General features: G+C 38.7%; 2 protein-coding genes, 1 long non-coding RNA gene and 1 other non-coding gene across 7 annotated transcripts; 2 read left to right on the forward strand and 2 right to left on the reverse strand.

Annotated features, from left to right (window-relative positions):
• Positions 1–2,234: 2,234 nt before the first annotated feature.
• Positions 2,235–4,168, forward strand: LOC116265067 (uncharacterized). Its single transcript, XR_007574573.1, has 2 exons — positions 2,235–3,797; positions 3,876–4,168. It is a non-coding gene; the product is annotated as an uncharacterized LOC116265067 (long non-coding RNA).
• Positions 3,258–3,339, forward strand: LOC116265091 (small nucleolar RNA SNORD25). Its single transcript, XR_004174977.1, has one exon. It is a non-coding gene; the product is annotated as a small nucleolar RNA SNORD25 (small nucleolar RNA).
• Positions 4,169–4,612: 444 nt separating the features above from the next.
• LOC116264142 (E3 ubiquitin-protein ligase SP1) lies at positions 4,613–9,858 on the reverse strand. 3 transcript variants are annotated; one of them, XM_031644178.2, is made up of 11 exons: positions 9,346–9,858; positions 9,171–9,223; positions 8,586–8,710; positions 8,327–8,422; positions 7,782–7,919; positions 7,630–7,695; positions 6,736–6,848; positions 6,407–6,517; positions 6,119–6,162; positions 5,891–6,017; positions 4,613–5,055 (listed from the first exon to the last, which is right to left on the reverse strand). In XM_031644178.2, exons 1-11 carry the CDS (start codon positions 9,417–9,419, stop codon positions 4,953–4,955), a joined length of 1,050 nt encoding a protein of 349 aa, XP_031500038.1. In that variant the 5' UTR covers positions 9,420–9,858; the 3' UTR covers positions 4,613–4,952. The 3 variants fall into 3 exon arrangements, with proteins under 3 accessions (XP_031500038.1, XP_031500037.1, XP_031500039.1); XM_031644177.2 differs by having other exon boundaries at positions 5,891–6,026; XM_031644179.2 differs by having other exon boundaries at positions 5,891–6,005; positions 9,346–9,855.
• Positions 9,859–10,658: 800 nt separating this feature from the next.
• LOC116264143 (uncharacterized) lies at positions 10,659–22,383 on the reverse strand. 2 transcript variants are annotated; one of them, XM_031644182.2, is made up of 13 exons: positions 22,137–22,383; positions 21,583–21,680; positions 21,343–21,435; positions 20,455–20,529; positions 18,749–18,831; positions 17,560–17,611; positions 16,833–16,925; positions 16,087–16,155; positions 15,804–15,905; positions 15,306–15,374; positions 13,877–13,933; positions 12,200–12,320; positions 10,659–11,000 (listed from the first exon to the last, which is right to left on the reverse strand). In XM_031644182.2, exons 2-12 carry the CDS (start codon positions 21,625–21,627, stop codon positions 12,234–12,236), a joined length of 825 nt encoding a protein of 274 aa, XP_031500042.1. In that variant the 5' UTR covers positions 21,628–21,680; positions 22,137–22,383; the 3' UTR covers positions 10,659–11,000; positions 12,200–12,233. The 2 variants fall into 2 exon arrangements, with proteins under 2 accessions (XP_031500042.1, XP_031500040.1); XM_031644180.2 differs by having other exon boundaries at positions 21,343–21,431; positions 22,137–22,382.
• Between the last annotated feature and the right edge of the window lie 202 nt (positions 22,384–22,585).

Raw genomic sequence — 22,585 nt, forward strand, 5'->3', positions numbered from 1 at the left:
ATACCAAGATGATTAGGGGTGAATCAGGGAAGGGGAGCCAGCAGGGGGGCCATGGCCTCCCCTCACATTTTGGAAAAAAAAAAGTAGTTGTCATATTTTTGAAAATTTTTAGTTTCGCCCATGTAAAAATTTTGGAAAATATTGCTTGGTGCTTGTACAAATTTTGCAAATATTATTCGGCCCTTCGGACTTTGGAGGCCGGCTTCTTGTGTTACGCCTCCAATGCAGTAACTGGTATTCGACCAGTTCCTAAGTCCTTGACCCATACCTAGACTTGACCTAGCTTAGACGTAGCCCGACCTAGCCTAAACCGAGACATGACCGAGCCCACTTTACCAATGGTTCTTAATCTAGTTACTTTGAACCACCGAGCCTACCCTTAGATCCATTCCGACCTCACCCCTAACTCAGCCTTAGTTAGGACTACGTTCACTAGTTGGCTAGCTCGGCACTCCTTAGCTGGACTAGTCGACTTCCGCTCGGCACCAACAGCAGCGGCATCATCGGCGAGTGTTGCCAAGCTTCCCTCGGCAGCTCTCACAGCTATCGGCCAGACCTACAACCCTTTACAGCAGCATCACCTTCGGCGATCTCTGCAGAAGTAGCAGCATATTCCTAAGCTTTGGGACCTCCTCGGACATCAGCATCAGTGTGTGGGCTAACCATCCACCCCAGTCTCGTGGCAGAATTTCCAGCGGTTGCAGAGCTCCTCATCGGCATCCTTAGCTACCTCTGGTCCATCGGCAGCAGGCAGCTGTCTCCTCGCCGAGCCAACTCGGTAGCTTCTTTGGCGGCAGTCCTCGGCACCTTTGGCCGAGCCCTTCCTCCTCCTCTTCCTCCACCATAGCTGTGATACATCTGGCACGGCTTAGCCGTGGGTATTCACGCGATGTCCCCTTGTTGGTTTGAGCCAAGCTAGTCATGGCTGGTATGTGTTCTCACCCTCCTATAAATTTTTTGTTGGGCTTGAGAGTTCATACATGCTTTGATTTTTAGCCCGGCTTTGGCCATATTGTCTCCAGTGGTACCTCTAAAGCTCACGGCCAACGATAAGACCACATGTCAGCAAGTCTACCTAGGGATAGGGATTGGGTGTGGTTTGTTCGTTTAGGTTTATGGTTTGCTTGAGTGAGTTGTGAGAGTGCATTGTATCGATCGCGGTTGTACGGCCTACCCCACTTCATTGTAGTAGGTAGCAAGACCTTGGGTTCGGGTATCCTCACTTGTATCATTTGACCTAAGGGATTTTTGCGTTGGGGTTCCTGTTCGGCTGGGTAGATTCATTGTATTAACTTGTTCTAGGTTTGTGTTGTCGGCTTCTCGAGAGATCTTGGGAGTAGGATTCGGCAATCATGGGAACTTTTTTAGTCTCACATGGTCAGATCCTAACATTCTATCATGACGTGTCCAGCCTAGTCTTTGGCCCTCGTCTTGGTGTGCTCGTTGCTCTTCGGCAGCATCGTCAATGGCTCTCGGCCAACTCTAGGCAGGCCCATATCAGCTACCAAGTGTCCACCACTCCGCAATCACATGGAGAAGACCCAATCTTGGTCTACCATAAGTTCCAGACTGCCTACTGCTGCCGACTTCCTGCCTTTGCTGACTTGCAGCCCGCGTCTGATCTTGCTGCATGCTTCTTTGGGAGTAGTATGACTCTTATCAGATTTGCTTTATCTGGATCTTCTGCATGAGTTGATCAACCTATGGCCATTATTCAATTGAAAGCATCATTTTAATATTCATTTGATGCTGATCCAATTTCTTTCTTCTATATCACATGGCTATTCATTTGGATATTCCATTTTAGACGTACCAACATAGTAAATCCAAATTAGATTAACAATTTGGCCTTTGATTTAGCCTTTGATTTAGTTGAAGTCAACCTACTTGAATTGAAGATTACTGCATGTTAAAATTCATGGATTTGTGGGAGGAATTCCTATTTTAAATCCATGAATCAAAGATTTTAGATTCGCCAAGTATCATCATGCTACGGAGGCAAAATGCGAATCCCATTAGCAACTGAGTAGTTTGACCCAATTTCACAATCCGGTCGTCGTCGGGAAGCTAGATCTGGATCTGAATAGCTCTAGATTCGATTTCCAATGGTCCCACAGGTTCGGTCCAAGCGATCGGCCGCACCACACTCCGCGAGGCGTGGAGGATTCCTCCTCAAAGCCTCTAGATCCTGACCGTCCATTTATATCTTCTCTAGGGTTAGGGTTTTCCCGTGATCTATTTAAGTCCTGCTTTCCGCACTCGTCATGCGCGGTGGGGAGTTAGCGCTAGCGGTCTGCCGGTTGGGAAGAACCGACCGCCATGGCGAGCGTAGGGGACTCTTTCGTTGGGAGGAAGAAGAAGAGTTGCAGAGTTGATCTTCATAGCTAAAATTGTACGCCTCTCTCCCACTATTTCTTTAGGAGAAGGCTTCCTGTTGGTTGACTCTGGTTGCAACTTTATGGGTGATTGGTGGGAGCGTGCTTTCAGAGATGAGGGCGAGAAGGAGGGATGTCCTGCAATTGGAGAATATGGATCAGGTCACCCTGCGGGTGACTCGCTCAACGACCACTTTTCTGATTGGTATTAAAACAGGACGGTGGAAGCAAACACTATGAGTCATAATGCACACGGATGCGTGTGAGACTTTGTGTTTGTAACGTTTAGGGTGTCACCCGCGGAATGTCCTTATCCTCTCTTGTGGTTGAGTGCTCGCGCATGGTGTCGACATATTTCATTCCTCTCTTCTTTTTTGTCCGTTTATTTCCTTGTCTCCGTTTAGTAGCTTTTCTAGATTTGCAAAGTAGACGGCAGAGTGTCGTTTCTCCATCCGCTTCTTTTGCTTGTCACAGGGATTTTCAGTTCCTTGATGACACGTTCCCTAGAAGCGATAGTGAATTAGTAGCTCCTCGTTCTATCACTGTGAAGCGGCCTAATTATCATGCTGCTTTCCGATCGATGGAGCTTTGATATATCCCTATTAGATTAATTTGATTTTGGGTCTCCTTTCTCTCCTTTTGGTATTTTTCTTATGTCAATGCTTCTTAATCTGGTCATTTAGATCCTTCGGTATCCAATTGACTCGTTCCCTTGAAGCAAGAGTAAGGGCTTTATTCTGCTTTTCTTCCTATCTGAATTTTTTAATATTTCAGATGCCTCGGAGTGAGCTTACACTGCTTTTTGCTGTCATTTTTTATTTCAAATCCTTGGCGGTCCGTTCACATTATTTTCTTTCTCCCATTAATTCCTTTTGATGATCATGCACCGGTGATGACCACTCATAGACCTGTAATGATGGCGAAGATGATCGCAGTAAATGAACATCTAAGGGACTGAGGTGCATGTTTGATTGTTTTCCTTTTAGGTGTATTTTTTGTTAAATATGATCTTTCTTTGTTTTCCGAAATCCACTGTAAACGGATGTTTTTGAATTTTATTCAACGAAAACTTTTACGGAGAAATATGACGGCACCTTTGGAACATCTTGGGTTGCTTCCTACGTGTTTGTCGCTGCTTGGGTACCGTCTTTTGTGGCTTATTGAAGCGAAGCAAAGAGAGAATGCTCCCCTCGCTATCCACTTGCACCTCTATGTGCATTTGGACGTTGGGGTGCTACACAGTGGCTGAAATAATTTGAACCTGACTTAATGTTCTAGATAGTCTTGGTGAATAAAGCGATGACCTAGTGTGAATCCTGTTCATCGTAGTCTTATGTTGAAACACTATTTGAGGTGTTCAACCTGACGCCTTTACGTTCTTCTTAACAAATCTTTCAACTATGCGGCTGTTTATTAGGTTTGGTGGGTGTCCAAAATTGGTCTTATCTTTTTTTATATGATTTTTCTCACCCAAAAAATTGACCTGGTTTTTTATCTCAGACTTTGCTAGATATTTCAAACGAAGGTTGCTGCCTCGATCTATGCTAGATTCTTGTTTCACGGAGCCTGAGTGGATTGTCTTCTATTTGTTGAGAAGAACGTGGCGGGGGCGGACTTGTTGTATCTTCCCACTGCGGATGCTTCGTTTTCTTTGTATCTAATGAGGATTTCCTGTGCCTTCATAGCTGAAGGCTGTAAGGTAGTTTGATGCGATAACTTTGTACCATGACTATAGTTTGTAACAGACATGCTCCAATGTAAAAATCTCCAATCTATTTGCCAGATTTAATCAATGAGTGATGACTAATTATAGTTTTTTTTTTCATTATTCATTTATTTGTTTTTGTGACTTTCGTCCGTTCATCCCCACTATTCTCTCCCTCTCTGTTGCCCAGGCCCCTAACTCTAATTGAAGGCAGGTATTCAACTTAAACCAATCTTGGATGGGGATTTCAACTCTATCTCCATAAAATTCGTTTGAGGCTGTTTCAACCGTGTTGTGAATTATGGTGCAAACAACGGATTAAGGTTTTCAAACTTTGTTCTAATTAAATATCAAATTGAATAATTTCCGTTGGGTCCTTAAAGTTGGACCCTAATTTTCAGAGCGTCTTTGTCGACGGTCGGGATGCGGTTTTTTTAATTTTAAACTTTTGAATTATCATGTTTCATGTGAAAAAAGCGAAAAGTTTCGTAACACAAAAAGCAAGCACACACAGCAAAAATACCGCATCCTCTCAAGTTAACGGTACACAGTTCTCTGTAACTCATTTGAGAAAGTAATTAAAATTTTGATAGTCGGACTAGAAAGCCTTGTGCAAACAAGTACTGTAAATATACAAATATCAGTGACGCATTGATAACCCTAGTTAAGGGAGATTGTTCATGAACATTTACACCATTTGCGGACGCAAGGCAGGCAATAGTTGCAGGGTGACACCGCCCGCCCCCGTCAACAGCCACAACAATTGGACCAATCAAGTCAAGCAACATACAGCTCCACAGCATCCAAATTCCTGTTGTGGTGCAGTGCCTGAAAGTGAACACTGAAGTGCTCCATGCAAATGGCAATCAGCGTCAATGACGAAAGGTCCTCACTGCTTGCTCAATCCTTCGGCGACAAAGTGGGCAATTAGCCAAGTGTGAAGAACAAGCTGTGCAACAGCACATGTGGCCACACCTGAAAATGCAGAATCAGAGCAAAAAATACATGTTGCATTACTTTTAAACAACCGATACTGGCTCTCCAATGCACAAAGGCACTGAGTGTACTACCAGGCGGTTTCCTTTTACACTTTTCTTGCACAATGGAAGAAGGAAAACAAGGAAAACTAAAGTTGGATCCCCCATGGACATAGTGATCCCTTCTCTTCTCGATATGGGAGCCCACAAAAGCTCTCCAGCTTCAAGCGTCCTATCAGATTGGACTTTTGACCTTGTTGGTAGTGGAAGTCGCAATTTTAAAACATAAAACAGGAAAACTATTTCTGGACGACCAAATCGACTCTAAAACTGACACCTAGTTGCCTAAGCATGATTATTCTGCTTCCTAGATCAAGTGACGCGAGACAGAACACAAACGAACAAACAGAACATGGAATGTACACGCACGTTTATCAAAAACAGCAATTTCCAAAGATCAAAAGGGAGCTTACACTGATCAACAAGCAAAGGCATGCTTTTTGTACACACAAGCTTGGGGACAGAGTTCAACTACAGACTTTCAAGCTGCAGAAGACTAGGAGTTCAATATCTGAGGTGTGCCTCTTGGGCATACTCTGGTTGGTTCTTTCCAACACAATTTTACTAATTAAAAAATTAGTAAACCAGATGAGGGGTTATAGCTCAACATTAGTTTATTGGAAAGGGTTACATTTCAAACATATAATTATATAAACTCATGTCAGATAAAAGGAGATCCCCATAAGTCAAAAGTGTGGTTTGAAGCCTTCAGTAACTCGGTTTTCAAAGCAAGCTCTAACCATGCAACCATAATCAAAGTTTTTGATACTTACGGTACAAAAACTGCATTATATTCCTGCTCCAAGCATATTACACACAGATCTGGCATTACACGATCTCTCTTTGAAGTATCAATGTCTGAACTATTCTCAGATTTCCCATCAGAGCCTGAAAATTCAGCTAAATCAACTGTATTTCGGAAGGACACATATGAAGAATTCAGAAAGAAAGGACGATAATCACAGAAGCATGAAAGAACCTAAGACTTTATAACTTTATACCTTGATTTCCCTGCTCTAACCTCTGTGCAGCGGCCTCAAGGACCCTAGGAAGTGAAAACAAAAAAATCATAACTTTAGTCCACATAGAAGTATGTAGCAGTAGAGCAAGCTACAATCTATGCAATCAGATGACCAACCATAAATGCTGATAGATCCATTTGTGTGCATATTTTATCTTTTGTCTAAGTCAATTCTGATGCCACATTTTCCAAGTCAAGGTTGTAAAATAATCTCCAATCTGAAAGTTAATTAAAATGAGAAATAATTACATTGCAAAGTCTAGCTTACCTTCGTTGAAGAGCCCACCGCCGCCTTCTTTCAAGAATGTACCAGATTGCATGTTTAGCAATCAGATAGACGCCAAAAAATGTGAATCCAATTGATGCATACTGATACCATCTGCAGAAAATGGTTATCGAAAAAGTGAAAACAAACAAAGACATAATTGATGGGTATAGTTGACTCCAGAAATTATAGCCTAAGACTTGGCCAATTCAGTTTAATTACCACAAAAACTTAGAGTTAATTATTTGTCGCAGTGAAATCCTTGATCCTAAGCACAAGCTCTAACTTCTGAACTGTGCAATTAGGCAGCAAGTACCAGCATAGAAAAGTACCTTGCCCATTTGCCAAGGTTTGAGATGAGCTGGTCAATGCTTTTAGGTGTAACATAAAATGGCCCTTTGTGTGGTCTCTGAATCCTTATTGTTCCTATGTCATCCTTCACAGCCTACAGAAAAAATAGACCATCAGATTCAACAGAAATAAAATTAGAGCATTAAGATGGCAAAGACAAGACAGCTGCAACAAAAGTAGTAGCAACTAACAACTAAACAAACATCAGAAGATTATAACTACAATTGCGTGCCCAATTTAAAGAGAGTCTACCATCTCCTTATGGCCATCTGTAGTAAACGAACTTGATTCATCTGTGCCACCTAGAATAGGGCATCACTATGACATTTTGTTCAGTGATGAGTGAACTACGTTAAATTAGAACACCTTATTGCTGCTTTGTTTCTCCTTAAAAAAACAGGCTTCCTTGGATTCAAGCATCCAATATGAAGCAGCATTCAATATCACATTTACTGAAAATGGTTACTAGTAAACAATGTGGCCAACTTCTACAGTTTACATACAAATGCTGCCACATTGATTAATAAAGGATTCAGTGGCTTATCAATATGCTCAAATAGAAAAATGTAGCTTTATCAGTATGCTTTGAAAGAAGGATGCTTAAAAGATCCTTTTCTCCAAAACTGGGAGCAAGCACATTCCAAATATTGCATGGATGGAAATCAAGAACAAAATATCATTGAGACCTTCAGAATAAAGTTGGCAATAGAATATACCATGTTTCTTATCTTCACTTTTAGTTCATGACAAAAACAAGCCACTAACTCCAAGGAACCCAACCTACCTGAGTAATCAATAGTGTAGCAGAACCAAATCCAGTGACTACATTTTACTTACAAAAAAGCCAGATCTGTAATTAATAAAAGAATGATTACCTCACCAACAACAGTCAAAGAGGTACCAGTTGGAAGAACTCTCTCAATGCGCTTCACCCCAAGCATCTGACAAAAAAACTCATATTGGAGAATGCTGTCAAGTCATTGATTTTTTTCCAATTTTAAAGGCATGGAATATTTATACCACAAACCTTAAGCCCTTGTAGATAATCCAATGTACCACGTACAAGTGACCGTCCTGACTCTTCAAAAACCTCACTAGCAACAGTTAAAACTAAGCCAGTGGCTTGTTTTGCACCAACAACAAACACCCTCCCAGTTCCATCATCCTGCATTAGATCAGTCAGAAAGTCACATCTGCAACAAAAAATACCTTTTCAAGAGGGAAAAAAATGTAATGGTAAAGCCAAACAATGGCAGAGTAAAAATGGCATCAGAAAAGGAGATTACAAGTGACACTGGAAATATCCTCTAAAGGCAAAGTTTACAGATATAAACCATGCCAAATTAAAGCAATCATCGTACAACCACCATAGTTAAAACATACAACACATAAAATGTGACACAGGTACGATACACCATAAATTTCAGACTCAGCAAAGCTTGTTCTATTGGATCTTCCAATCTATTTGTAACAGAAACTAAAGATCAATTCATCTATGAACATAAGAACATGAAAGAGTATCAAAATAAGACAAAAACTAAACGTCCTAGCTTTACATGGAAAATGCATTACCAGATACCAGGGGACCTCTTTACTCATAGAAAGCATCAAAGCAGAATCTTGGATCCAAGAACCAGCATCATTATGCTTCAAAAAGTGTTGCTCTGCCTGACATAACCAGAAAATGCATCACAAATTAGCGAAGAAAAAATGAAAGATTGACAAAATTAACACTAGTTTCATAAGTGTACATATCATTTACATAACGTTGAGAACCTGCCTTGCTAGTTTTCTAAGTACATGTAACATGATTCCAGAAACTCTGCCTTACCGTTTCCTCCAAGATTACAGCTCTCAGGCCACTATGTTCACATTTGATCGGCGTGTCTGATCCAACTCGTCCAGAAATGGTAACAACGAGAGGCAGTACTTTGCATGCAGTATCCAGTAAGAGTGCTGTGGCCAACAATAAGAAGGTAAGGTTTTCCAACTTAACATGTTGATCAGGCAGGTCTTCCCCACCCCAGGCAATCAACGTATATTTCCAGCCAATATAGTTAAAAAAAACAGGGTTCATACTTTACACAAGTGACAAATATTTAAGCCAACGACATAGTTAAGGATCAATTAATACTGGAAAAACATGATTAATAGACATCCTAGCATCACAATCTACCGACAACAAACTAAATTTATTCCCGAACAAAACTGCAAGAATCAGAACCAATTCCCATTGCCAAAACTTCGAACCCCTTTCCTTCCTCCTAACGAGAGACATGAGGAGGAAAGTTCATTAGCCCAATTAGATAAGGCAAACATAAGCTGCGAGTAAAATTTCGAGACAAATTCCACCAAAAGAAAATAAAGAAAATGAAGAATCTTCAAACGAGAAGGTTGTGCAATCAAAGAGCCCTACCCAAGTCCTTCAATTGGTTAACCCTCGTTACAGACTTCAGAACCTCCGCATCCCTTCAGACAAAAACACCACGAGCACATCAATATATCAACATATTCATGAGCGGACCAACAAGTTCCAGGAAACCGCCAAAATTACAAGATAAAATGGAAAAGAAAAAACCAATTAGACTCACCTCCCGTTGTTCCTGCCCAAGAGATAAAGCGCGGCAGCACTTAGACAGCAGCTTACGCCACCCCAAGGGATCATCTCATCGAACGCTACCAATAGCCCGCAATGAAGAGCGAAAGAAAAATCAACAAGTAAATCATACCCAGACTTTTAAAATCGTGGAGAGAGAAACCCAGAGTGGGGACAACTTTGAGAGAGAGAAAGAGAGATCCTCTCAGAAGGAAGACAGAGATCTTCTGAAGGGAAGAAAGAAGGCAGAATCTGGTACTAAGTGATGGAAGAGGACAAGACGGAAGAGCGAATTCCACCCCCAAGTAAGCAAGCAACCTCTCTCTCTCTCTCTCTCTCTCTCTCTCTCTCTACATGTGAAGGGGCTACCGTCTAAAGAGAGAAAGGATAGTCCAACATAGACAGACGAACGCGTACGTTTGAGATAGGCGCTAGATGGATCATGGAACCCGGTAAGACAAAGGTCAGAAGACGTGAGACACACCTCAGAAATGCTCCGAGGAGCAGCAGCCCTCACCTGGTGAGCGTCAAAGAGAGCGTTTTCCTTTCTTTTATGGCAAGGGTTGTGCCCAAGCCCCCACCGGATGGACTCAGACAGGCACCCACCTCGGTTTGGGGTTGGATCAGGTTCAACTGAATTCAAGGTCGCATCGACATGATCAAGAAAACTCCAAAATGCCAAATCAATACCTAGTTGTTGAAATTGGACCCAGGTCCAGATCCACCGCAGACGAAGACTAGAATGTGCCCAGTGAACCGTACAAAACAGGGGCCAACTCCACAGTCCTCGTGAATAAAGAGACCCATCAGATAATGAGAAGACACGAGGCAAGTGTTATTAAACCTCTTCGCAAGTTGACTTCCTTATATTTTTGAGGACCTCGAGTCCGACCTTTTCAACCGACCGGACAGCTTCATCATGCAGTTTGTAAAGTTTTAGACGGTCGAGTACAGGTCCATAACAAGAAGTACAAAACTTTCTTCCATGTTCTTGGTTTTTTGTGGTTTCTAGCTTTAGGGCAGTTGAATAAACGTGTCTTGAGGCAAGGGGCGACTCGTATTCCCGACTTGGAACGTTTCATTCTTGGAGGTCTCCATTTGAAACAGAACCAGCTCAACAATTTGCACTTTCACGTGTAATTCTTACGGCTAAACCCGGAGCCAGCCTTGCATATACATTGTAGTTCCAGGCCTTCGGCAAGAATCGGGTCCCGTATGTGATTTGAAATATGAACATAGGTAAGAACTCCCACTATCCTAGGAACAGAATGCTGCCTCACACTTTGACTACAAGTATCAACTCCTTAATTATTGAGGTAGAAACAGAAATATCCCTCATCCATCAGAACTTAGAAAACAAAAGACAAGTACTGTGAGGTTAGTTTATACTTTCTTTCCAAATACCCGAAGATGAGCTTTCACCCCTAGAAGACCTTCCAGTATTTGCTTATTTGTACAAATTAAAACAGTTTATTCTGCAACGTAATGAATTAAAGTACACCCGTAATGCCTCTTCATGCATAGTATCCCTACATGTGCCAATAACCGTGGAAGGGAACAGGTTAAGAACTTCGCATCTCTTTCCAGGAACACATGCAGAAGCTTAGCCGCACTCCACAAAAATGCAGTCTTATCTGCCTCCACGTGGAACTAGATCCAAATTCAAATCAGACATTAGATTCTTGAAGGATCATTTATGCTGGAGCATATTCTTACAGAATTATCATCACTACCAGAAACTAGCAGAGATCCAACCGTGAACCATGCAAAATAACATGCAGACATTGATATCTTGCCAGGGACTGAATCATTTATAAAATCCTATATACAATGAGGCCAAAGGATAAAAAATAAAAAATCTAACAAACTACTTTAACCTTGCATGTCCTAATTTTTGTTTCCGAGGTTTCATATCTTTACTGCTACTTTGGGGTTTTTCCATTATAAAACATTTGTCACAAAATCGCCGGGCTTACCTTCTCCAAGCCATTGATCTTAATCAAACTAATCCGAAACCAGGTTAATTAATGTGGTTTCCAATGTGTAGTAACAATAAATGGTTCACGATATACGCATTTAAGAGCCACAAAAGGTAGAAACTAGCAATTTCTTACTCTCAGCTATCCATTTTTTAACCCATTGAAACCTCAACTAAAACCTGTTGGAGCATTAAGAAGATCTACCCAGTAACAGTACTTAGACCAATAAGATTAATGGCCCAATGTGCAGATGATGTAAACAGAAATACTCGATGGAAACTTGGAAGTAAAAGAAAAAACCATGTGTTCACAGTTCTTTGAATCTATAAGGTTAGAAACAGTGTAGCAGGAGGAAAGAAAAAACCATGTGTTCACAGTTCTTTGCATGTCCTAATTTTTGTTTCCGAGGTTTCATATCTTTACTGCTACTTTGGGGTTTTTCCATTATAAAACATTTGTCACAAAATCGCCGGGCTTACCTTCTCCAAGCCATTGATCTTAATCAAACTAATCCGAAACCAGGTTAATTAATGTGGTTTCCAATGTGTAGTAACAATAAATGGTTCACGATATACGCATTTAAGAGCCACAAAAGGTAGAAACTAGCAATTTCTTACTCTCAGCTATCCATTTTTTAACCCATTGAAACCTCAACTAAAACCTGTTGGAGCATTAAGAAGATCTACCCAGTAACAGTACTTAGACCAATAAGATTAATGGCCCAATGTGCAGATGATGTAAACAGAAATACTCGATGGAAACTTGGAAGTAAAAGAAAAAACCATGTGTTCACAGTTCTTTGAATCTATAAGGTTAGAAACAGTGTAGCAGGAGGAAAGAAAATAAATGAATGGATATACCAAAACTTACGTGATCAACACTTCCATTTCCTCCAAGGCACAGTCTACAAGGATATCCTCCCACAAAGGCGCCAGTATGATCCAGGGTGAAAAAGAGATCTCTCGAACACCCAAATGTCATGCACCAATACCTGCAGACAAGGACAAAGAAAAGCACAAGCAAATAGAAGATCAAGATTTCAATAGGAAAAACAATATCGAAAGGTTTAATAACTCCAAAACATTTACATACTATAAGCTAGAACAAATTTGTGTAGAAAAAAAAAAACAGAAATCCTAACATCCCATCACCTTCACAGATTCTGGATGAAGCCTATGATGTTATTTCCTTGAAACAATGATGCTAGGATCAGAATCAAGCCAGAGAGAAAATAGGTTCCTAATAATTCAGGACTGAGTCATTTAGGCTCATGGCCAGCACAAAGAACACAAGATAGAAAAGGTTAGGTTGGATCATGAACTTTAATAGGCTAGTAAAGAAGGCCCATGCAACTCACAGCCAGGGATTCACGAGGAAAGTCAAAAACCAAAGGCCAATATGTGGTGACTGGATCGGTCACAAACTAGACCATCAAAAGGAAATTTAATTCATGCTCACACCTAGGGAGGTTCACTGATCAAACTAACCAGGTTCAGCTATTTCTTAGTTTCAGCAATCATGAACTGCCATCATGGGCCTACTCTGATCAACATCTGTCACTGGACTGAAGATACAAGACAAGAATACAGCAGAGAAAGATTTGTGTTTCATATTCATGCTATGTCACGACTCACATGGACTTGCCTAGAAAGGTGCCACAATCATGTCAACACAGCCAGCGGTGGAGCCAGATTTTTTTCCAGTGGGGACCATTATATAATTTTCAAAAATTTTCCAGCCCTGACACAACCAGACATGCGTGCAGGCTCTAGACTTACCCCCAACATGGCCAACCCTGTGTCAGCTGCAGTCCATGCAACCAGGCTTTGCATTATGCAAATTTGAACTTAGGTTAAATTTGATTGAATCTGTTCTTGACCTTTTATTAGGGTTAATTAAGTTATTTTAATAACAAAACCCAAGGATAAAGAAGGTTGACTCTCCCTAGTCCATTTCTCTCCTTTTCTCAGCTCAACAGAAGGTAATTCATCAGGCTCTCTCTCTCTCTTGGAACCAGGTCATCACTGCACACACACATATATATATATATATATATATATATATATATATATATATATATATATATATATATATATATATATGCAGTGATGACCTGGTTCGAACCAGTTCTACACTTTTTCCTCATTGGAATGCAGAGGGTCAATCGGTGTGTTGTATTTTGCTATGATGCATTTGTGGTAGGTTCATTACCATTAAAAGTTTTTTCCAACGCATTTCTATGATGTATTTTGGCATTTTTATTAGTTAGTTTGTTTATCAGTTTATGAATTTATAATCCAATTCCATGGACATATTGCTTGTTATCTTACTTGATTAAAATCTCATGGACTGTTTAAATAAACTACCAATAAAGTTTGAATCAAGATAACAAACCCAAGTCTTTTAAAATGCGCTAGACCCATACCTGCACCCATGTGAAATGATGTTCACGAAAGTATGAAGAAAAGACTGTTCGTAAAAACAAAATAGAAACTTTTGCCTTTGTAAGAAATTTTCACATGAAATAAATCAGTTTCAGCAACATACTTCCTTTGTTTTATCTCCAGACACAACGCTGCCAGCTGAATTATATGCTTCAAACTTCTGCAACATCCAATCAAATACAAGAACTTGATAAAAGGAGACAAAATACATCTGCCGGCACCAAGTTTAAAGGAAAAGATCCTCAAAGAGTCAAAGACACAAGCAAGAGAGAGCTTTAGGAATTCCATATCATGTCGCCAGCATATTTTAGTTCAGATTGGGGACATTGGCTTGTAAAATAGAAACTTCTTTGCAATGAAACTCATCAAAGCAATTACATTAGCAGACATGTTGTCCTGACAAAACCTTATTTCCCATATGATTTTGGGACAACTTGAGTGCCACAAGACCAAAAACACCAAACACAGACCTCTAAGCCCTAACGATGCCAATACTGCATAACTGCTGTTTCTCTCACGCACCCTGTGTACATGGTTGTACATCCTAGGCTCCAGTCATGGAAATGCATAAAACCGCAGTTCCAACACTCCCTGAAAGCAGACACACTCTAAAATTGAATCTGATGGTATATACTTCTCTTAACATAAAAACTTTCAGGCAAACCTTAGGTAGATCAAAGAACCACAATGATCCTTGCAACCAAAATGAAGCTATTGGCAGTCAAGCAACATGTCAACTCATGATATATCACAGCAATACATTTCCCTCTTTAGAAAAGCATATATTTTAATTTGAATTTTGAATTTTTGTTTCTTTTATAATTCAAAAAAGGTTCTTATCAATGTTTTGTCAATGTTTAATTTAAGAAAAAAAGTAGAACTTAAATTTTTCATATTTTTTCTATTATTTTCTATGTCTCAAAATTTACTCGAGAAGAAACAAAAAGTTACAGAAATTTCAAGAAAAATCTCCCCAATAAATCTCAAGCATGACATTTATAACATGATGGCAACTCAAATGAAGACAATATTTGGTCAAAAAATTGACCAAAAAACGACTATTGTTTCAACATAACCATTTATATAATCAAGATGTAATTGCAAAATCATTGCAACTACTATTGGTAATCTTTACCATGATCAGGGGTAGGATGAAATTCGTATAACATATAAAGTAAAACAATTAATAACTGGGAATAATACATCCATGCATACCACAGTTTTTTTTCAAAATTACAAACACTTTTCTTCCTACATCCTTGTGCTGCCAAAAATGAGTTTATGAGTTCTAGAAAATAACTTTTGAAAAGTACACTAGGAATTTAATAGTTCCTAATCAACAAATCAAAGATCTAAACACCCAAGTAAATAGGTCATATGCATGTTTTCTATCTTCAGTAAGTGCAAGAATCAATGATTGTGATATATAACAATACAAACTAACTTAGTAACCAAAAAGAAAAAAAAACACACATCAACCTGAAGGAATACCGCAAGCAAAGAAAAAAACAGATGTGGTGCAATGTTCAAACCTGCTTGGTGAGAAAATCAAGGGTAAGCTGTACAAATGCCTTATCGAGATCATTTTTATCAACAGCAATCTATGCAGACCAAAGGAAGAACGGTTAGTCTTAAGCAAATGAATTATGAGTATTACACTATTAACCCAAGGGATGGATGTTGCATATGCACTCAATTACATTCAAAGCACTACGTCACCAATGTGTTTTCCAATAACATGATATTCTCAACACATTCATATACATAATTGACAATATAATTTCTAAAACAATTTGATTCTGATGCAGTCTTAACTCTTTGAATACATGCTTCTTCCAATTCATTGTTTACTTTTATACTTTATTCAGAAAAAAAATTCCAAATATGTTATTTTTGTCTTCATATATTTTCCTACTCTCTTTTTGTGAAATGCAAAAAGAAATGCTTTTAAGTTCTTTAGAAAAGAAAAAAGTTAGATAACCATGCCATATGAAAAAGTAAAAAAGACACCTGACAAATAAATTACCTACCATTCGAGCTCGCAATGTCCTTATTTTGACTGCTGGTTCAACCAACTCCCAGTAAACAGAAGGCCACATAGATTCCCTTTGCTTTATCTCATGTTTGAGAATCTGAAAATAAAGAAAACAGTAATAGTTTCAACTTCCTGTTTTAGCAGTAGAACCATCATTACAAAAGGATAAGATGATTAACAAATCTATATTTAACCAAGAGAAAAATATAAACACATTTTCATGAAGGAATTAGAGGAGAGGTTTTAGCCAAAAAAGGAAAAAAGAGTTCACAGCTTACAGAATACATATTTTCTGTGACTGCCTTCCTTAAAGATGTTTTGTCACCTTTTGCCATGAGAGAGTTAATCTGATAACAGAAGCACAATAACTGATTACATTAGGGTGCAGTTATGAATAACAAAGTGAAAACATTATTACAGAGGAGAAGGAAATTTACAACCAAAAATGGTAGTTAAGCAATATTTTTGACAATGGATAAATTCTAGCTGCTACATGATTGTAAAAAAAAAAAAATTAAAAGATGGACGAATGAAGGAATAAATGAAAAAAAAAATACAAACAGCTTGAAAGAACCCACATGGTACATGCATGAAGCATGCAGTTATTGAACTGCACATTACATTCTCCAGAATCTCCATGGAAAATTCTAATTGTGTTCATAATTAAAAGTTCCTTGAAATTTAGTGAGGCACCCTAGTTGAATTACCAACTAGGATAAGTAAAGCCCTTTAGCTCTCAGATATCTACATCTTGTACCCTGAATACTGCTGCTGCTTCCAAGGTGAGTGAGACAAAAGGCATGCGTTAAAAATACCAAGGTAAAACTTAGAGCACGCATCAACTTACTTGTCAGTTTGCACTTTTCCCTCTACGTTGTTAAGTTTTTCCTAGAGGTAAGTTCAAAAGTTTCAAATATGAACTTCATTTAATAAGACAAGGTTAGAATAACCTGATTTTTCAGTAGTAAAAGAAACACATTTTCACTATAAGTGAACAGAACCACAATTAAGAAACATGCATCACCTCCTTGTATAATTGCAATGCTTCCTTATAGAATTGTTGTCTTGAGTATCCAGCTAGCTTCCTCAACTTGGCAACTGCATATGCATTTTTCAACTGCCACAAAGGGATGTCAATCCAGGAAGAGACAATAGGTATTCAGAACAGAAAGGCAGCAAAGTAGGACAGGTACATACAAACGATGTAAATTGTACGAGAAAGGAAACAGAGGATGACTTATCATAGAGGATAAAGAGAATACTGAAGCAACTTAGAACTTATCAGCAATATCAACAAATCACACAGCAACCTGAATTCAACTATTTTATTTGATAAACCAAGAACAGCCATCTTCAGGTATTTTGGAATATGACACATATCTGATGTTTTCAAGTTATGAATAAAAAAAACATTTCAAATGAAACAGAGACCATTTTTTGCAGGACCCATTTGTATAGACAGTAGGCCCATACTATCCCAACTACCAAAACGACCTAAATGCAGGAACACTGAATCTAATCGATAAATTGATATATTTACACAGGAGATGTGCAGCAACATGAATACAGGTAGAAACTAGCAGGGATAAAATAAAGGCCCATTCTAAGCACATGAGTTCTTTAGTAACTGGAACTCCAAATGTATTTCGAAAAACACACACATTGAGGGGAGGGGGTGGAAAAGAGAGAGAGAGAGAGAGAGAGGAGTTCCAAGCATAAAATATTATGAAAGATCAAGACCAATCGAGCACCTCCAAGATACAGTCCTCTTTTGTTCTTTTCCATCCACGCCTTGTAAACCACCTGACGTTCAAACATCACAAAACATGAGACATAGTTAGCATCTTAAGGCATCAATTTCATCTTTGAGTATGAGTCTGAGCAACATGCAATAGCTTTTTTATGAATACCCTCAGAAGAGTCAAATAATCCATAGAGTAAATAATTCACTTTCATTTAAGGATTGCCATTTAGTGGACCACAAGTATCAAGAGATTACGTGCTCAGAATTTTGTGCAATTGTGACAGTACAAACCAAATTAAGTAACAGAATACGAGAGAGATCACATTTTTTAAATGACATCTATGAACAAGAAAAAGTTATGATCTCTCCTTACAGACAAAAAAACTAGAATAATGAAGCAAAAATCCATGTAGATGCAATTCTTTACCCAAAATAATGAAATTGTAAATGAAATGAAAACTTGGCAACAGACAGCGAAACATGTTTGCATTATCTTGGACAGCAGATCCTGTCAAAGAGCACAATGATGCGTCTTGGTTTTATTCCTGAATAAGAGAAACTTGTCTTCCCTGTCATTCTTTCCAATTATCTGGAGTAACTTTTGGCATTTATTAATTAAAATTACCTTCCTTGAGTTTGCTATTAACAACATATTGAATGTTTTTGGAATTTGAAGCCAATGTTGAATCAATATTATCACACAACCTATAGACTTTATGAGTTTACCAAAGGGACACTTTCATCAATCACCAAAATAAAGAGCCACTACTTACTTATGAGACTCAAACACCAAGAAAAAAGAAGGCCAAGTCTAATAATTCTATCATCGAGCAGCCTAGCAACTCAGGCAGCACGGATGAAAGACATTGCATCATGCAATGATATGAGAGGCCATAGGTTAGGTCAACTGCTGAAGGGACCCGGGCTCATTCATCATTAAATTGACCTAAACAACTTCAACATCGCCTTTACAGTTGCTAATTTGAGAGACCAGAGCAGCATGTCAAACCATCAGTCATGCAACAATCATATAAAGGATGAGCATGCAAAGCATGTTAGAAGCAACACTCTAGATTCTATATCCTTGAAGATTAACGCATATGAAAAAATATAATTCAAATGTATCCATAATCAACAAATCCACGTGTGTATCATAAACATGCCCAAGTACTATAACAAAAATGAAGTGAACATACCTTCGCCAAAATGAAATGGGTTCACGAGGCTTATATGGCTCGTATACAAATCCAGGGCTCAAAAGAGCCACTTTCATAGCACCCTTCACAAATTAGATGGACTAAATAAGAGAAAAGCTAGCTAAATTACATAACAAACCAACAACAAGAATATAGACATGTTACAAGGTCCCCAACCCCTGTTTCTGTACGAACACATGCAAGGCACATGCACACATACACGCATACAACAAAATATAAGGTAGTATGCATAACAAGGGACTGCAATCAAAGCTTACATCATTCATTCATAAAAGCGTTGTCACAAATATGGTTTACGAGTTTCAAATGGAGAGGTTTTTCTCAGGTATAAATATAATATGGCATAGTTGTGTTTCTCGCAAAAATCAGAAAATTTAAAAAAAATACAATAAAAATACAAAAAATGCAAAACAAAAATGCAGTAATAAAAAAATTGAAAAAATAACAAAAAACGCAAAAAATGTGTTTTTTAGCGATTTTTCTTTTTGGCATCTTTTTCAAAGAAACGGTCTTTTTGCAGTTTTTTTCGGCTGACCTATTTTTGACGTATAAAGCACATCATTTAAAAGAAAATGTGTTTTCTGTGACAATGCTTAAAAGAGCTAATCAACTATTGGACATAAACACCTGAATGAACTGAAAAAAAAAGTCTAATTCCAACTCTTATTATTTAACAAATTAATGGCAGGTAATCTTTACTGCCTTGGTGCTTATGGAGGATGAAGCGGCCATGGTGTCAACCAGACATTTATGGACATTAATAATGATGCTGGCACTCATAAACACACAGGTATATTTTATTCTATTTTAGGTACTTATACAGGCATCTAGGCATAGGGTTCTTTAAGGCCTGTTGTATCTCAGGCTAGCACCCTTGAGAGGTTTCAACTTTCAAGTAACAAATAGAAATACTACAAAACATTTATCCTGATTCAGTCCACATTCAAAAGCATGATTGAAAAATGAAAAGAGAAGGATCTCATGCCTAAATACATAGCCGTGTGATCTGTACCATGATCGACTATAAGAATCATTAGGTTATCATTAAAAATTCAGGTACCAATCTGATTGTTATATGAACTATAACATCTCCACAAAACTTTCCTCTTCAAAAAACAATATCCTAAAGGGACATAAAAGCATGAAACTATTATTAAAGATTCTTATGAACAAGAAGACTACAACCAATCATCTACCAACAGCAGCTTGGATTATTGAGAGTTTCAAACTAACTGCTAGATACTTGCCCTCTTATCCATTCTACTCGGGATCTGCATGTTGGGATTTATTCTGCATATAGATATGCAGGTTCTTATACATTTAGTGAGTGACAACTAAAACAACTGTTAGTTGGGACTATGTACTGCCCATGCACCTTTGGGTGACTATGCACTGGAAGCACCTAGATGGGCATACTAATGTTGTTCCAATGGAAATTTAATTCGCATTTCTAAGAAAATAGGAGGAGACCAACCTCCCTCCAGCTTTCATCCAGAGAAGGGTAAATAACACGCCATGTCTAATGGACAATACATTCAAGACAAAATTACAGTTCACAAATGGCCAATTATACATGGAATGAGATAAATTAAACAGTTTCCCCTGAAATAGAAATTGTCCCAGACATAAAGTAACCAGTAATATGTCTAAATTCTCGTAAACATTTGATTACATGTCATACTTACTGTTTGCCTAATTTGAGGTGGTGCTTTCACTTGTGTGCTCATAAACCTAAAGCCATTCACAGCAAAGCCACCAACCTGTGATTGGAAAGTAACACAAAGCAAAAGCTCAGCAAAGATTAATTAGAGCAATGAATCACACAGGACAAAAAGCCAATCTAGTACAAAGTACAAAGTACATGCTGTTAAGAGCTATGATTCACCATATAAATATATGCATGTGCATTAGCCATGTAAGAGAATCCCATGACACATAAAATGATAGGCACCACAAGAGGGGATCAAAATGTGTAGACAACCATTGGAAGAAAATTTTCCTTATGATTATAATGGAAGTCAGCAAAAATTAAGAACTGTCAGTTGCAATATAAAGAACTAGAAAGCCCAGATTCTATTGGTATATATGCACAGGCTTGTTGAAGAAAAAATTTGTGCAGGACAACTGTCATGAATTCTGTGAGACAGGCAGACATTGAAGGAATGGAATAGTGCATCGATCCTCAAACTGCAATTGATTGAAGATTATTTATCTCATTTTTTGTCATCCAAAACAAAAGACAATGTTTTATATAAGAGCAGCACTGTTTTTCTTAAAAAAAAGAAGCTTGTAAGGGTACAAATGAAATAACCAAGATCAGGAATAACTCACATGCAATGCTGTTCAGGTGTTCAACTATTCGATTTTGGATAAGCAAGGGTTTCATATTTAGGTGATCCGATTGAAGTGTGACAACAACAGCATCATTTCTATTGCCATTAGAAGACAAAAAAATTGACAACGAGATGGCTAAAGAGGCTGTTGACAGTTGCGTCGTTTCCAATATGACAAACATTCATTCACTTTTAGACCATTTGTCTGATAGTTAAAGCGGCAAAGGTACTGTAGCTTACCACAATAGATTGGAGTAGCTTGACGTTTTCTCCATCACGTTCGTGGCCATCCTTAACTGGACTTGCTAATAAGCTTCGGTAAGCGAAACCTAACTTATGTTTTCGAGAAAACAAAATAATCAGATCGATAAAGCCCCATAGAATGGAGTGCCTGTTGACGAAGTTTTCTCAGTGAACACTCATGACATAATGAAACATGAAAATACAAAATCTGCTGTCCAACCAAAGATCTATCAATACCATTTGTGATGTCTGAACTGAAGATTTTTGATCGAGAATATCCATTCTTGACTGACGCCACTGTTCCACTGCTCAAATATCTTCCAGACACACAAAACCTAGGCCAGCATATAAATGTTGAGAAACAAGAAAACAGACGACAGTGAAACCAACCCCTCCACTTAATATATTAATGGCATAACCAACAACAGGAAACGCATAATAGTATCAACACAGAGAAAACAAAACTCTTAACTCATCAGCCGCAAAGAAGAGAAAATGACATACAAATGCTGATGAAAATTGGACTAATTTTAAAACAAAATCGTAAAGAAAAAGCAAACAAGAACTGTCCGTTAGGGAAAAAGCAAGAATAAAAAATCATAGAAAGAGAAATGTTGAATCCTGCAGTGAGGAGATGCAAAATAAGAACAAACAACCGCATAAATCAGAGTAAAACAGAAATCCAGCACAGAAACGAGAAAAAAAATCAAAGAAACCTAAAACCATTTACTTCGAAAACGATCAGCAGCAATTGGAGCAACAAGAGAGGGGAATGGGGAACCGTGACTCACAAGGAGGAAACCTCGCTCTCCTGGAAGCCACGCCGGAGGATCCGGAAGGCCTGCAACCTGGCGAAAGCCATGACCGCCGGAAAGAAGCCACAGTGAAGAAGGAGGAGCACGAAGAATGGGAGGGACCGGTCCCGTTTTCTGTTTTCAAACGCCAGAGAACGAGGACGGAGATGCCACTGGACTGCCGCCAACTCTTTGACTGGGAGTGGGGGAGACCGGGCCAGGTTGCAGACTTGCGCTCGTGCCGCATCGATTCGGACCGGAGGATTATAAAACTGGATCTAATTCTGGATCCGATAAAAATACCATAAAACTACCTAAATTTTCATGAATTTAGAGAAAGCTCAGCGAGTTTTACAATTTACATATACCCGACCCTCAAACAAAACCGTCTCTAGTTTATCGACACCTCCCCAAAATGAGGTAACACCAACTAACGCCCATTAAAA

This window comes from Nymphaea colorata, chromosome 11 (assembly GCF_008831285.2).
Source record: "Nymphaea colorata isolate Beijing-Zhang1983 chromosome 11, ASM883128v2, whole genome shotgun sequence".
Lineage (NCBI taxonomy): Eukaryota > Viridiplantae > Streptophyta > Magnoliopsida > Nymphaeales > Nymphaeaceae > Nymphaea > Nymphaea colorata.

Bases quoted from the DNA above. Each gene is read 5' to 3' on its own strand.
- LOC116264142 (XM_031644177.2), bottom strand. From the start codon at position 9,419: ATGATCCCTTGGGGTGGCGTAAGCTGCTGTCTAAGTGCTGCCGCGCTT. The intron at 7,696-7,781 runs GTTTGTGGTATA...TTTTTTTGTCAG, and splicing joins ATTATCTACAAGGGCTTAAG to ATGCTTGGGGTGAAGCGCAT. The intron at 6,518-6,735 runs GTACTTTTCTAT...CATTTTCTGCAG, and splicing joins AACCTTGGCAAATGGGCAAG to ATGGTATCAGTATGCATCAA.
- LOC116264143 (XM_031644180.2), bottom strand. From the start codon at position 22,207: ATGGCTTTCGCCAGGTTGCAGGCCTTCCGGATCCTCCGGCGTGGCTTC. The intron at 21,681-22,136 runs GTGAGTCACGGT...ATGCTGGCCTAG, and splicing joins GAGAGCGAGGTTTCCTCCTT to GTTTTGTGTGTCTGGAAGAT. The intron at 16,926-17,559 runs GTGCTCGATTGG...CCTTTGTGGCAG, and splicing joins AAGAGGACTGTATCTTGGAG to TTGAAAAATGCATATGCAGT.